At 39.2% G+C, this 13,675-nt stretch overlaps 1 protein-coding gene across 1 annotated transcript in view; it reads left to right on the forward strand.

Moving 5' to 3' along the window:
- The window catches only part of LOC136826758 (uncharacterized), a 14,019-nt gene extending 1,726 nt beyond the window's left edge, over window positions 1–12,293 (forward strand). The window contains 8 exon segments of the mRNA XM_067084174.1: window positions 5,489–5,613; window positions 6,071–6,194; window positions 7,181–7,677; window positions 7,679–8,768; window positions 9,186–9,237; window positions 9,979–10,202; window positions 10,822–10,940; window positions 11,488–12,293. Coding sequence (XP_066940275.1) covers window positions 5,489–5,613; window positions 6,071–6,194; window positions 7,181–7,677; window positions 7,679–8,768; window positions 9,186–9,237; window positions 9,979–10,202; window positions 10,822–10,940; window positions 11,488–11,859 — 2,603 coding nt within the window. The 3' untranslated portion in view covers window positions 11,860–12,293.
- Window positions 12,294–13,675: the final 1,382 nt, after the last annotated feature.

A 13,675-nucleotide genomic window follows, 5' to 3' on the forward strand; every position in this document is an offset into this window, starting at 1 on the left:
TATGTATATACATGTGTATATATTATATATATACATAGCCATTCCATTAAAAAGAAACACAAAGTTTGGAAAATAATAACGACAGCATTTCTAACCGTCACAACACCAATAATAGCATCAGCATTTCTATTACAACACCAATTCTAACCGTCACAATATCAGTAATAACAGCAGTTCTAACCGTCACAACATCAATATTAACTGCGAAATAACGCAATCTCGAACTTTACATTAAGTTCGGAATATGACTAAACCGCAATCCTGACCTCCACAAGACATGAAAAGCGTAACGCACATATTAACTTTCCAATATAATAATAATAATAATAATAATAATAATAATAATAATAATAATAATAATAATAATAATCAGGGTTTTGTATGATTGCAGTTTAATTTCGGCCAGAGGAGAATGTTTTGAAGAATCACCTACAACGCGATTGTTAATAAACATCATTGCAGTATAGGCCTACATCAACTACTGCCAACGAAGAAATTAAAGTTCACGTATTAGTTTTTACACGTTTAAAACAATAAGACCGATTTAGTCAAACGCGCCTCTCTACATCAATACAAAATGTTTAATAGGACTACACTCCACAAAACCATTGCGTGAAAACTACAATAGCTTTATATTATTATCTACTCACATTATCGTCATTCCTTCAAGGGGCTGGACGTCTGATGAGTTCCTGCCTCTAATTCCCATCTGGTTCAAGCATAGGCGTTAACTGCAAGATCAATAATAATAATATTATTAATAATATCTTTTGCCAATAATCACCAACTAATTATCATATCTCAAACACTATTTAAATCTTATAACAAGCTCCTACTAAAAATTAGTTAATAAATGCAGCCTTTTTTGTCTTTTATTAGAGAAAATATACAATATTTTACATTTTTAATAGTATTACAATCAGAGTTTAATCAGAGTTGACTTAACTTTACGAAGACAAATATAATTTTATCGTACCATTCGGGTTGACAAATATTTTGTCATGCACATTTTATTTTACAAATAATCTATGTATTTCAATGTTAATATTTTTCTGTAGTTACCCATATAAGATTTTATCGGTACAGTACATCTCTGCAGCATTTTGTAAATGAAAACTTGCTCTAGTCTACAGGGTTAGGGGTCGTCACCTCCCCAACGCCCCCCTGACATCCGTGGTATACCAAAGTCCACTATACCCATGAAAACGTCCCCCCCCCATTCAATATTGATTGCTCTTACATTCTCATCAGTGCCTAAACAATCTCGAGCTTCAATTTAACCACCAAGAGTTGGGCAATCTTCAAAACTCGAAAATATTTTCCTGCCACGAAATCCCATAACCGTAACTTATTGAAAACTCCATTATTAGGTATAACTGAATCATGAAAACATGGAACGTGGTGAATATATATAATAAATAAAGATAAAATCCACGAAGGAAAGAGAAACACTGGAGTGCTGCGAGGCCTTTCGACTGGCGTCCTTTACTCAGCAGTTTGAGAAGCTCTGGTCCAAGTTATTCAATTCAGTATAACTGGAAAATGCGTATATTTTTTGAGAGAGAGAGAGAGAGAGTTTCCTCCAATGGGAGGTGGTCCCAGAGAAAAACAAAGTAACGGTCACTGCCGCATCCATACTTTAAATTTGGCATAAATGGGAAGCGTTGACCACCTTTCCTCCTGTAACAACCACAAGTAATACTACGTAACATATCGTCTCTTTGCAAGGCTGATACTCACCCGTACAGACATTTCGTGCCGCATTTCTGTTTCCCAGCGTCTCTTATTAGCCGTGCTTCTGATGGGGATTAATTAACGACTGACTGTCAAGTCTGTCATGACCAAGTCATTCAGTAGGTGTGGAAGCTCATGAAGTCGTTATTCGTTTAGAAATCTATCCACTCTTTTAAAAATACCTAACAGTCGGAAATCACTTCTTTAGCCATTATAACGAGTACCACCGTTTTTAGCGTAAAAACGGGCTTCGTATTATATAACTGGATTACTGAGAATGTCGTACAGTCCCCTTTAAGAGTGCAATATTAAGTTCAGTTTGAAGTACGGTTGATACGACATGAAAAACTTTGGAACAAAAATCATCGTCCTCGCAACGCCCGCAAGAACGTATATAGGGTCGGCGTTCACAAGTCACGGCAAAATATAAATAAACTTGGTTTTCGTCCTCATAAATGTATTGAATAATATCTTTTTAGGTGCATTTTAATGAGGCTTCTTTACATCTCGGTCAGAAAAGTGATTAGGCTTATGCCAGTTAGCAGTGTTTCCATGATGTCTTCTGGTATTCTTAAACCCTTTCGGACTGATCTAATATTCTGTAGCTTAAGCAAAAACTAAGAATTTAGTGCTTGATCAGAAAGTGTTTGGGGGAAATACTGTAGTTGTGACAGAACACACATGAAGTGATAGACTGGGCTAACACCCATAGTTGCCGCATTCCTCCAAACAGTACGAAACCGACCTTGGTAGTTCGAAAAAATAAAATTACAATTAAATTTCTCTGTTTTGTCAACACTTGAGGAACGTAAATTTTGTAGCCATTGAATATGCATACTTGTTCAATGCATATTTTGAGAGTAGTCTAGACCGCTATAATACTTACGGTGTCGATCGTGGATGTTTCTATAATAAACATTAACCCATTTCGGATCATGTCAAGATTAGCGAACCCAACATCCCCATGTCAAGAACACTAAACCCAATACATAAAGAATGGCCAACCCTTTCCGGTCCGAACTCCAATTCCACATGAGGGCTAGTACTAAACACGGCGAAACAGTGTTTAGTACTAGCCTCTGGGGGTCAAATGTATTTCGCCTTGTTTAGTACTAGCCCCTGGGGGATCAAATGTCTGGTGCCGAAGTGTTCATGTCTAGAACAGCGAACCCGATTATTCCGATGTACAGAATAACGAACGCAATAATCTTCTTGTAAAGAATAGCGAACCCTGCTGCGAGTGGGTTCGCTAATCTTGACATGATCCCCATTTCCCTTGACAGTGGGTAATTGCAGAGGAAAACACAAGCACTTTCTGCCATATGCTTGCATTAACTTCCAAATCTGGGATGAACCGCCTATGGTGGAAAAGTCCATAACATTGGTTGCTTCAAATTCGTATACTCCGTAGGGGTAATAGTGCCGTCAGTGCACCTCATGCGGTGCATTGTAGGCATTACCTAAGGTTTTTTGCAGTGTCCCTTCAGACCCTAACTGCAACCCCTTTCATTCCTTCTACTGTACCTCCATTCATATTCTCTTTCTTCCATCTTACTTTCCACCCTCTTCTAACAATTGTTACATAGTGCAACTGCTTTGAGGTTTTCCTCCTGTTACACCTTTCAAACCTTTTTACCGTCAATTTCCCTTTCAGCGCTGAATGACTTCATAGGTCCCAGCGCTTGTCCTCGGGCCAAAATTCAATATTCCTTTCCATTCAAATTCCTATAAAGTAGGCCTCTCGCCAGTGCAGTGCGTCCAACTCCCTTACACACACGACACCATTCACGTTTCCTGGCTATCACCGCCATTCCTTTCAAACACCATTTTCACACACCACATGTCTTCTAGGTCTTCCTTTCTTCCTTCCTCCTAACACTTTCCAATTATACATTTTTAAACCTTGCGTCCTACATTCTAAACCCGCTAACAATTTTACCACTTCTATGCATTTCCACATTTCTCAATATTTTAATCCTGCATGTATGTCACATATATGATTCGTTATTGTGTTCTTCGTTTGCAGTGTCGTTCAAAGGGAAATTTTACTGAAATCTGAGATATGAATGAAAGAAACTAAAAGGACTGAAATAGTATCAGAGTACGGAACAATATTTTTCAAGGTAATGATATTCAGGAAAATGTGTAATTTCCATCACGCGTCGCTGTGCTAACTGAATACTTTATTGCTTAAATCGCGCAAGGTTGTATTCCCAATAACCAATAGTATGTGTGGATTTAAGTATCAAATAAATCGTTAAGCGATAAACTACGTAAATAATATGTGAGATAAAACAGTCGCCTACTTGTATTTGAACAATTGAATAAAAATGGTTGGTTTTTGTCTGGTCTACCGTTAACTTCACTATATGATCGTATTGATTAAGATCTCTTAAGAAAAACTTGTAGCATTACGGAAAGGTGATACAGTACTTGTGTCTATTCAATAACTAACTGACTATATTTAGTGACATTAAGTCATCCTATTCGGCTATATGGTCGTATTGATCAAGAATTTCTTAAGAAAAAAACTTGTAGCATTACGGGGAAGTCCAACAAAAGCAACAAGGCAAACAACTTGAATGACAATGTTGAAAAAGCGATTTGTCATATGACAGTGCAATATGTGCCGTCAAAGAAAACGCTAGACCTATACAGCTCGCACAGACCTGTAGATTTATGCTTTTATAATAAAAGTGTCTCTCTCTCTCTCTCTCTCTCTCTCTCTCTCTCTCTCTCTCTCCTAAACCTCAAGAAAACGCCGTTGTGTAAATATTTCCTTAGTAACTACTGATCGCGTGGTCAGTGCAATCATCTGACAAAGAAAACGATAGACCTATACAGCTCGCACAAACCTATAGCTTTACACTTTTATAATAAAAAGTCTCTCTCTCTCCTAAAGTTCAATAAAACGCCGGCTTTTAAATATTTCGTCAGTAACTACTGGTTGCGTGACTAGTACTATTGGTCAACTGGTGCCACCGATATTACAAGAGGTGCTCTGATGAATATATTAGTGAGTTAAGGCGATCTCCCGTTGCGGTTTCTCTTTGAAGACTTTGGTTAGTTCAGGCATGAAATTATTATGTCCACAATGATAACTTTTCTCCTATTTTCTCTCCTGTTCTTGTTTCTCTCTTTTTCTTCCACCTTCCACATTTTTAGTTTTCTGAAAAGAAAACTATTGTGCCGGCTTTGTCTGTCCGTCCTCATTTTCTGTCCGCCCTCAGATCTTAAAAACTACTGAGGCCAGAGGGCTGCAGATTAGCGCGTTGATCATCCACCCTTCACTCATCAAACACACCATATTGCAGCCCTCTAGCCTCCGTAGGTTTTATTTTATTTAAGGTTAAAGTTAGCCATGATCGTGCTTCTGGCAACGCAACAATACAGGCCACCACGGCCGCCTGAGAGTTTTATGGGCCGCGGCTCATACATCATTATACCGAGACCACCAATAGATACATATATTTTCGGTGGCCCTGATTATAAGCTATACAGAAACTCGATTGCGCCGAAGAAATTTCTGGGCATTTTTTACTTGTTTTATTTCCCTTTTGAACTTCACTCTAAAGCGGTATCATATGAAGCTATTATCTTACATTACTGTACCCATTTTTTTATATATATATATATATATATATATATATATATATATATATAATATATATATATATGTATATGTACAGTATATTATTTATATGTGTGTGTGTGTTTCTAGGAGGTATAAAAAATAACCTGACTTTTCATACAGCTGTACTGTCAGGCGCTCAAGATATGGCCGACAAAATCAGGGTTTTCGCGATGCAGTTAGACATGTGGGCTCCCCCTAGGGATGATGTCCTCGTTAGATACAATCTCGCCACCCATTTCAAGGAGGTAACCACTTTTATTATTATTATTATTATTATTATTATTATTATTATTAAATCCATATAGTTTGTGATTTATGTTTAACCTTAAAGTTATAGAATGCTTACTTTAATTTTTTTGTAGAATTTATTCTGTGGCAGTTTTTTGGGGGGTTTATTTTGTACAAAATCTAATTTTATGGTGAAATAAGCAATACTTTTTATCAACTATTTTATAGCAACTGTGAGCTAATGTTCTAGAATTTTAATTCTCAAGTAAACTGCAATTTTTTTATTTAAAAAAAAAATCTAATTTTATAGCGAAATAAGCAATACTTTCGATCAACTTCATATCACAGTAACCTAATTTCCCTCTAGAATTGTTATTCTCAAGAATTCTTCAAGAGATACGGAGGGAATTCTAAGAGCGAGAAACAACGATACAATAAGATAGAGTGAAGAATAACCTCCCCCAATCTTCCCAGGGCGAGGTCTCAGAATTTCCGGAGGTGACAGTTTGCGTCCGGGCCAAGCCTGTGGTCCTCATGAGTTACGAAAGTCACATCTCCATCGCCACTTCGGATCAAGACAATGATGTGCTTCATATGTGTGAGTTTATCTAGTCTAATTCTCTCTCACTCTCTCTCTCTCTCTTTGTGCACAAACATATATATGTATATATATGTGCGTATATACATATACATGTATATATACTGTATATACAGCTAATGCCACAGGAATAATAAAGGACAGGAGTACCAAGCGCTTTCGTGTTATTTCAACATATTTTCGAAGTACAGTGCCTGAGCTGAATACATATTGTCACGCGCTATTCAATGACATATACAGTATATATATATATATATATATATATATATATATATATATATATATATATATATATATATATATATATATATATTAAAAAGTGAGAGAGAGAGAGAAATTGATATATATGTATATACAGAGAGAGAGAGAGAGAGAAAGAGAGAGAGAGAGAGAGAGAGAGAGAGAGAGAGAGAGAGAGAAAGAGAGAGCAAATTCTTGATTATATCCTGTAGCCTCCTATGCATCGTGGCTTTGATCATGTATCATGTATGTTTGTATAGTAGCTACCTGTCTTTTGTCACTTTTCATATTTACTGGAACTCCTTTTCAGTCGGAATATGCGTGTTTTATCTCTCTCTCTCTCTCTCTCTCTCTCTCTCTCTCTCTCTCTCTCCTCCTAGCTAAGGAAGAATGCCACTGACGAAGAAAACGAGACACAAAGAATAGAAACTGCAGCAGAAGAGCAGATCCATTTTACCGTCTACCCGCCATAATAATAATTTAAGTGTCACCATGCTTTAGTTTGTATTTACATTGCTTCTCTATTTCCATTTGTCTCATCTTTTTCACTTAATGACATTTTGCTATGTAGAATATTTCTTACCAAAGAAAATAATCTTGCACATATAGGCCTATGTAGAACACTTTTTTGTTTATACAGGTATTCAATGCTTACCATTTCTTTCACACTGCAATGGAAATCATTTGACAGGTTGATGATATGGTATTATTAACTTTTTTGTGTGTGTGTGTGTGTGTGTCAACAGATCGCCGTGGGAAACATCATGGGTTCTACTACAACGGTGTCCGTCAATATGGCTTCTTGAACATGACCAACGAAATTGGCCTTCATCAATGGAGCCACTATTGCCACAACTTTCACCACGGCGAATACAGAGCTTACATTCACGGAGAGCTGGCCGCCAGAGGCCCTTTCAGCGTACCCCACAAGGTTCCGTTGCCGGTAAAGGGCATGATCACCATCGGTCAAGAGCAAGACCTTCTGGCAGGAGGATATGACACAGACCAAAGCTTCAGAGGGTACATTTCTCAGGTCAACATCTGGAACAGATCTCTCACAGCCGAGGAGGTCAGAAAACAAGCCTCTTGCGCGAAGTCAGAACTCGGGAACATCTTTTCAACTGACAGAGAGAATGTCGAACTGCTGGGTGGTACGACTATGGAGCTGGTAGACCCAAGCCATTTCTGCAAGAAGGCTGTAGAATACGTGATCTTCCCCGAAGCTAGATACATGGCGGACTCCAAGACGAACGTGTAACAGGATAGGCTACGAAGTCTACACGCCTAACGACTACGACGAAAACGTCGCACTACACAACCAGTCGCTGCGATTCGCTGAGAACTGCCTCTCGAACTATCACCTGTGGATTGGCGTCACGGACCAAGAAGAAGAGGATGTCTGGCGGAAGTTCACCGACAACTCCGTCGCTCAGACACAGTTTGAGTTGAATGAGCCTAACGGAGGCACCGGCGAGAACTGCATGTTGATGTTCCTGCCTAACGGTCGCTGGGTGGACACTTCCTGTGTCATCCAGTGGCCTGCCTGTGTGCCCTGCGAAGTGGACCGAACTGCCCCACTGCGTCTAAGAGGATTTTGTTTCTCTAACGAGGCCGAGACATTTTACGAAGTGCTCGGTTACACCTACGAGAAGCCTTACCTCCACGGGTACTACGGCTACATGGTCTACAAGATCGACGACTACACCTGGGAGATGTTCGACACGACCGTAGCGGAGGTCGTCGGGATACTCCGAGTCCCCTCGAAGGACACTTACCCGATTGGGCGCCACATCTGGGAACTCAGGAGGTCGGAGTGCAACAACCTCATCGGTTCGCAGCTGCAGCTCAGCTTCTCCGTCTGCGACAACGACGAATTCACGTGTTCCAACGGCGACTGCATCCCGAAGGAGCGCCGTTGCAACGCCAAGGACGACTGCATCGACCTCTCGGATGAGGAGGACTGTCGCGTCATCATCCTGCCCAAAGGATACCGCCTCCAGCGCCCTCCGGATAACATCACCGCTGAGGGCAGGGCGGTCCACTTGGCGGCAACCGTCAACATCCTCCGGTTCATGGAGATCAGCGACAAGAACCGGATCGTCAACGTGGAATTCACCATCGACGTCACCTGGAACGACCCCAGGGTCAAGTACCACAACCTGGGGGACACCCTCGAGTGGAATAAGCTCTCGGAGAGTGACATGGGCGTCATCTGGAAGCCCGTGGTCACGTTTCCCAACCTCTACGATGGCAACTTCAAGAGGCTGTCTCAGCATGTCTATCTTGGCAAGCTAGGGGAGCCTCTGCCCCCCGATTTCAACAATGTCCGAATGGGTACGTTAGGTTCGAAGTGCTCGTTCTGATTCTTGGAATAATATTGTCATTGTTATCATTCTGTGCCATATTCGTTCATTTCAAAGGCCATATTACAAAAGACCTTAATAATGTAATATATATATATATATATATATATATATATATATATATATATATATATATATATATATATATATATATATACAGTGAGCCCAGCAACACACTGGCCACGTGTCACAGGCACTGAGACCTGTCCCCACTGGCTGTCGGCCTAAGAAACAGGAGATCAGTGCCTGCCTTATGAGCCTACAGAGGCCCAGGAGGATATATTATATATATATATATATATATATATATATATATATATATATATATATAATATATATATATATATATATATATATATATAATTACCACACCTTCAATCATTTTCAGACATGGTCTATGCAGGCATATCAGCCGACATTGTCCAGAAAGAGCATTACAGGTAATATACACATTTTACTTCTATGCATATTACTTCCAGTGAGGCAATTAAGTATCGAGAGATCTGCTTTTTTAAGCACTCCCTATCAGTTAAGTTGTACATACTGCGTTACAAAAATTTGCCTCTTAAAGTAAGTTTTCTGTACATCGTATAATCAAGGCCACCTAAAATAGATCTATCTTTCGATAGTCTCGGTATAATGCTGTATGAGCCGCGGCCCATTAAACTTTAACGGTGGTGTCATGGCCTGTACTGTTGCCAGATGCATGATTATGACTAAATTAACCTTAAATAGAATAAAAACTACTAAGGCTAGAGGGCTGAAATTTTGTATGTTTGATGACTGGAGGGTGGGTGATCAACATAGCAATTTGCAGCCCTCTAGCCTCAGTAGTTTTTAAGAGCTGAGGGCGGGCAGAATAAGTGCGGACGGACAAAGCCGGCACAAGTAGTTCTCTTTTACAGAAAACTAAAACATTCAATCAATAAGTCTCATTTCATTGTCCGTTTGGTTTATCTTGGATGTTTATGATAATTATCTCCCATAAAGTTTATTCCTTCCTAATGTATTTACATGTTCAACTCTGGTTGTTACTTGAATAATAATAATAATAATAATAATAATAATAATAGGGAAGAGACCTTCTCTGAGGGCAGGAACGTTGGATGCGATAGCTATTTGCAAAGGTATTATATTTAACAATAATAATAATAATAATAATAATAATAATTTCATTTCAGTGGCGTGTTCGGGTGCTCCTTCGACGTTTTCTATTACCCGTTCGACACGCAGCGCTGCTCTTTGCTGATCCAACTGAACACGCGCAGAGAACTGGTCAGGTTTACGGAGGACAGGTCGCTCGTTGTGTACAGCGATGACCCTAAGTTGCCCGCCTACCTCCTCAGTAAATACTACATCGAGGTCACCGATCTGGGCAACAATGAGACGCGGTACAGCTCGCTGAGAGAGGAGAGAGGGAGAGGGGAGGGGGAGGGAAGGCCTGTTTTATATTTTCATACTGTCAATTTCCTTCTTAGATCTCCTGGAATCGAGACTATTTGGAGTAAAAGACAATACACAGGTAACAATTGACCTTGACCTACACAGGTAATGACCTTGACCTGCTCAGGTAACAATTGACCTTGACCTACACAGGTAACAACTGACCTTGACCTATGCAGGCAACAACTGACCTTGACCTATGCAGGTAACAACTGACCTTGACCTACACAGGTAACAACTGACCTTAGCCTATGCAGGTAACAATTGACCTTGACCTATGCAGGTAACAACTGACCTTGACCTATACAAGTAACAATTGACCTTGACCTACACAGGTAGCCATTGACCCTACATAGGTAACCACTGACCTTGACCTACACAGGTAACCACTGACCTTGCCTATACAGGTAACCAGTGACCTTGACCTACACAGGTAACAACTGACATTGACCTACACAGGTAACAATTGACCTTGACCTACACAAGTAACAACTGACCTTGACCTATGCAGGTGACAATCAACCTTGACCTATGCAGGTAACAACTGACCTTGACCTTTGATGTTTCATTTTTACCCTCCCAGGTGACATTCGAATTGGATCGTCGGTGGAGAATGATCGTCATGACCGTTTTCCTGCCGACGGCCATGCTGCAGATCGTCGGTTACACGACCCTCTTTGTGAACGTCGTTCTCATGGACGTAAGTGAAATTGATAATAATAATAATAATAATAATAATAATAATAATAATAATAATAATAATAATAATAAAAATTATTATTATTATTACTAGTACTATTATTATTATTATTATTATTATTATTATTATTATTATTATTATTATTTTATTATTTTCATAATAATAATTTTAATAATAATAATAATTGAATAATAATATTATATTATTATTATTATTATTATTATTATTATTATTATTATTATTATTATTATAACTTTTTCTCATACATGTAAGCGAATTTAATAGTAATAATAATACTAATAATAATAATAATCATTATTATTATTATTATTATTATTATTATTATTATTATTATTATTATTATTATTATTATTATTATTATTATTAAGAAAACAAGAGAATAAAACCAATTAAGCTAAATTATCTTTTCTGCTTGTTCCATATGAATGTGAACACCTGGAAACCAAGTTTCTCTCTCTCTCTCTCTCTCTCTCTCTCTCTCTCTCTCTCTCTCTCTCAACAATTCCCCAGTTCTTCCCTCCTGCAGGTTCGAATGGCAGTGAGCTTGACAACGCTGCTGGTGCTGTACACCCTCTTCAGCAACACCTCCGACGCCCTGCCGGTCACAGCCTACGTGAAGATGATAGACGTTTGGTTCTTCTTCTGCATCTTCCTGCTCTTCTTCATCATCGTCGTGCACGTCGTGGTGGAGCACATGGTCAACATGGCGGAGGAGCAGCAGTTCAAGCAAGTCCTGCCCTTCGACGCCAGGAGGATCGCGGAGAAGAGCGTCAGGCCGACTTCGGAGGGAGCCGAGAGGCTGCTGTTTTTGGCGAGGTATATCGTCACTCCCGGGGTCATTGTTCTCTTTAACTTGATCTACTGGGGGCTGGTGTTCGGGACTTCGTTCAAGGAATGAGGAGACGTCGTTAGCACCATTTCTTATCTCGCTTTTTTTGCTTTATTATCTATTTTGTTCTCGCTTGGGTGTGTATGAGTGTAGACTCAGATACAGGCTTCTGCGCCTATAAGGCTAGACCAAGGTCTAGACTAGAGTCTCTGGGCTATAGACTCTAGACTCTCTAGAGCAGTAGTTCTCTAATTTTTTGGTGTCGTTTCCCCTAAGGCTAGACCAAGTCTAGACTAGAGTCTCTGGGCTATAGACTCTAGACTCTCCAGAGCAGTGGTTCTCAAATTTTTTGGTATCGTTACCCCCTCGTGGCAGTGGTGCGATAGATCACCAGTACCTCTACCCCATTCCTCTTCAGTCACGTGATGTTATAATAAAAAGGAAAGAAAATACTGGAATGCTTAATTTCTAGTGCATGATATATGTAAGAAATTAATCTTACTTTTACTAGGTCTTAAGAAATAAAGAATTTAGAAGCGTTTTTCTTTGTAAAAATATTGAAAATAAAAATTTATTACAAATTGGAATTAAAGCGTTATTTTTTTGGTAATTAATAGAAAATAAAATTCAGAGGTTGCCTCGTTACCCCACGGGAGTAATTACCCCCACTTTGAGAACCATTGCTCTAGAGAGTAGAGAGGGTTTGCGTAGATCCTGATTAACACTATTTGTGTAGGTTTCCTGCACACAAATGCGTCTCAAAAATCAGGAAAACATGTTAAGACATTAGTGTGTCTAGACGCATTGCGAGCTTTCCAACTAAGCCAGAGCCCGAAGTTACGTTAGACCAACTTAAAAAAAAAAAAAAGAAACATTAAAAATAAATTCATACTCACAAGTGTAGTGTAAAAAATCAATCTTCAATGTCTAGTCTCTTGCTGTTTGTCGCTATGCTTAGTAATTATTTGGCTTATTGAGCACATGCTTTCCATACAATGTACAATGTCTGCAATAAAGTTCCATATTATTTAATAAATTGACTTCACGTTCGTTTAATTTCCTTTTCCCTAGGCCTAGGTCTTCCAACCTAAATGCCCTGAGGTCACGAAAGAGTAAGTCCTGAGGTCACGAAAGGGTAGGTGATGAAGCAATATTATCTCTGTCTATCGTTGCTAACATGTATTCTTATTGTGTCCCCGTAGGGGGATAGTGCCTATTACTTATAAGGTTCCTTGCAGCATCCCTTCGGCCCCTAGCTGCAACCCCTTTCACTCCTTTTACTGTACTTCCATTCATATTCTTTCTCTTCCACCTTACTTTACACCCTCTTCTAACAATTATTTCATAGTGCAACTGCGAGATTTTCGTCCTATTACACCTTTGTAGCCATTTACTCTCAATTTTCCTTTCCGCGCTGACTGACCTCATATTATTATCTAAATGTTCAATATTATTTTGTCATTTTTCATGGGGACACGTGCCCCCCACCCCCCTGGATCCGCTAGTGGCCTATACGTTAAAAAGAACCCACACAAATGAACAATAATAACTGAATACCGGGGCAGAATTACAAGGAACACGAACCGAGTTTCTTTCAAACCGGAATATGTCGTCAAACACACGAAAAAGACCGATTCGCAGAACACGGAGATGAATGCTGGTCTTCCTTTACGTTACGACACATCATAAAGGAACACCAACCACTTCTGTGATTCGCATAACATCAGTAAATACTGAATATTTAATCCTGTTTGTAGGCATTGATTTACCATGGCGGCAATGAATATATGTATATATATACTTATAAGTCAATATAGCGGTTGTCGGTCTAGGATTCTATTGACTGAATGGTTTCGGTGACATGAAATTACAGCCTATCTATCTA

This window comes from Macrobrachium rosenbergii, chromosome 41 (assembly GCF_040412425.1).
Source record: "Macrobrachium rosenbergii isolate ZJJX-2024 chromosome 41, ASM4041242v1, whole genome shotgun sequence".
Taxonomy (NCBI): domain Eukaryota; kingdom Metazoa; phylum Arthropoda; class Malacostraca; order Decapoda; family Palaemonidae; genus Macrobrachium; species Macrobrachium rosenbergii.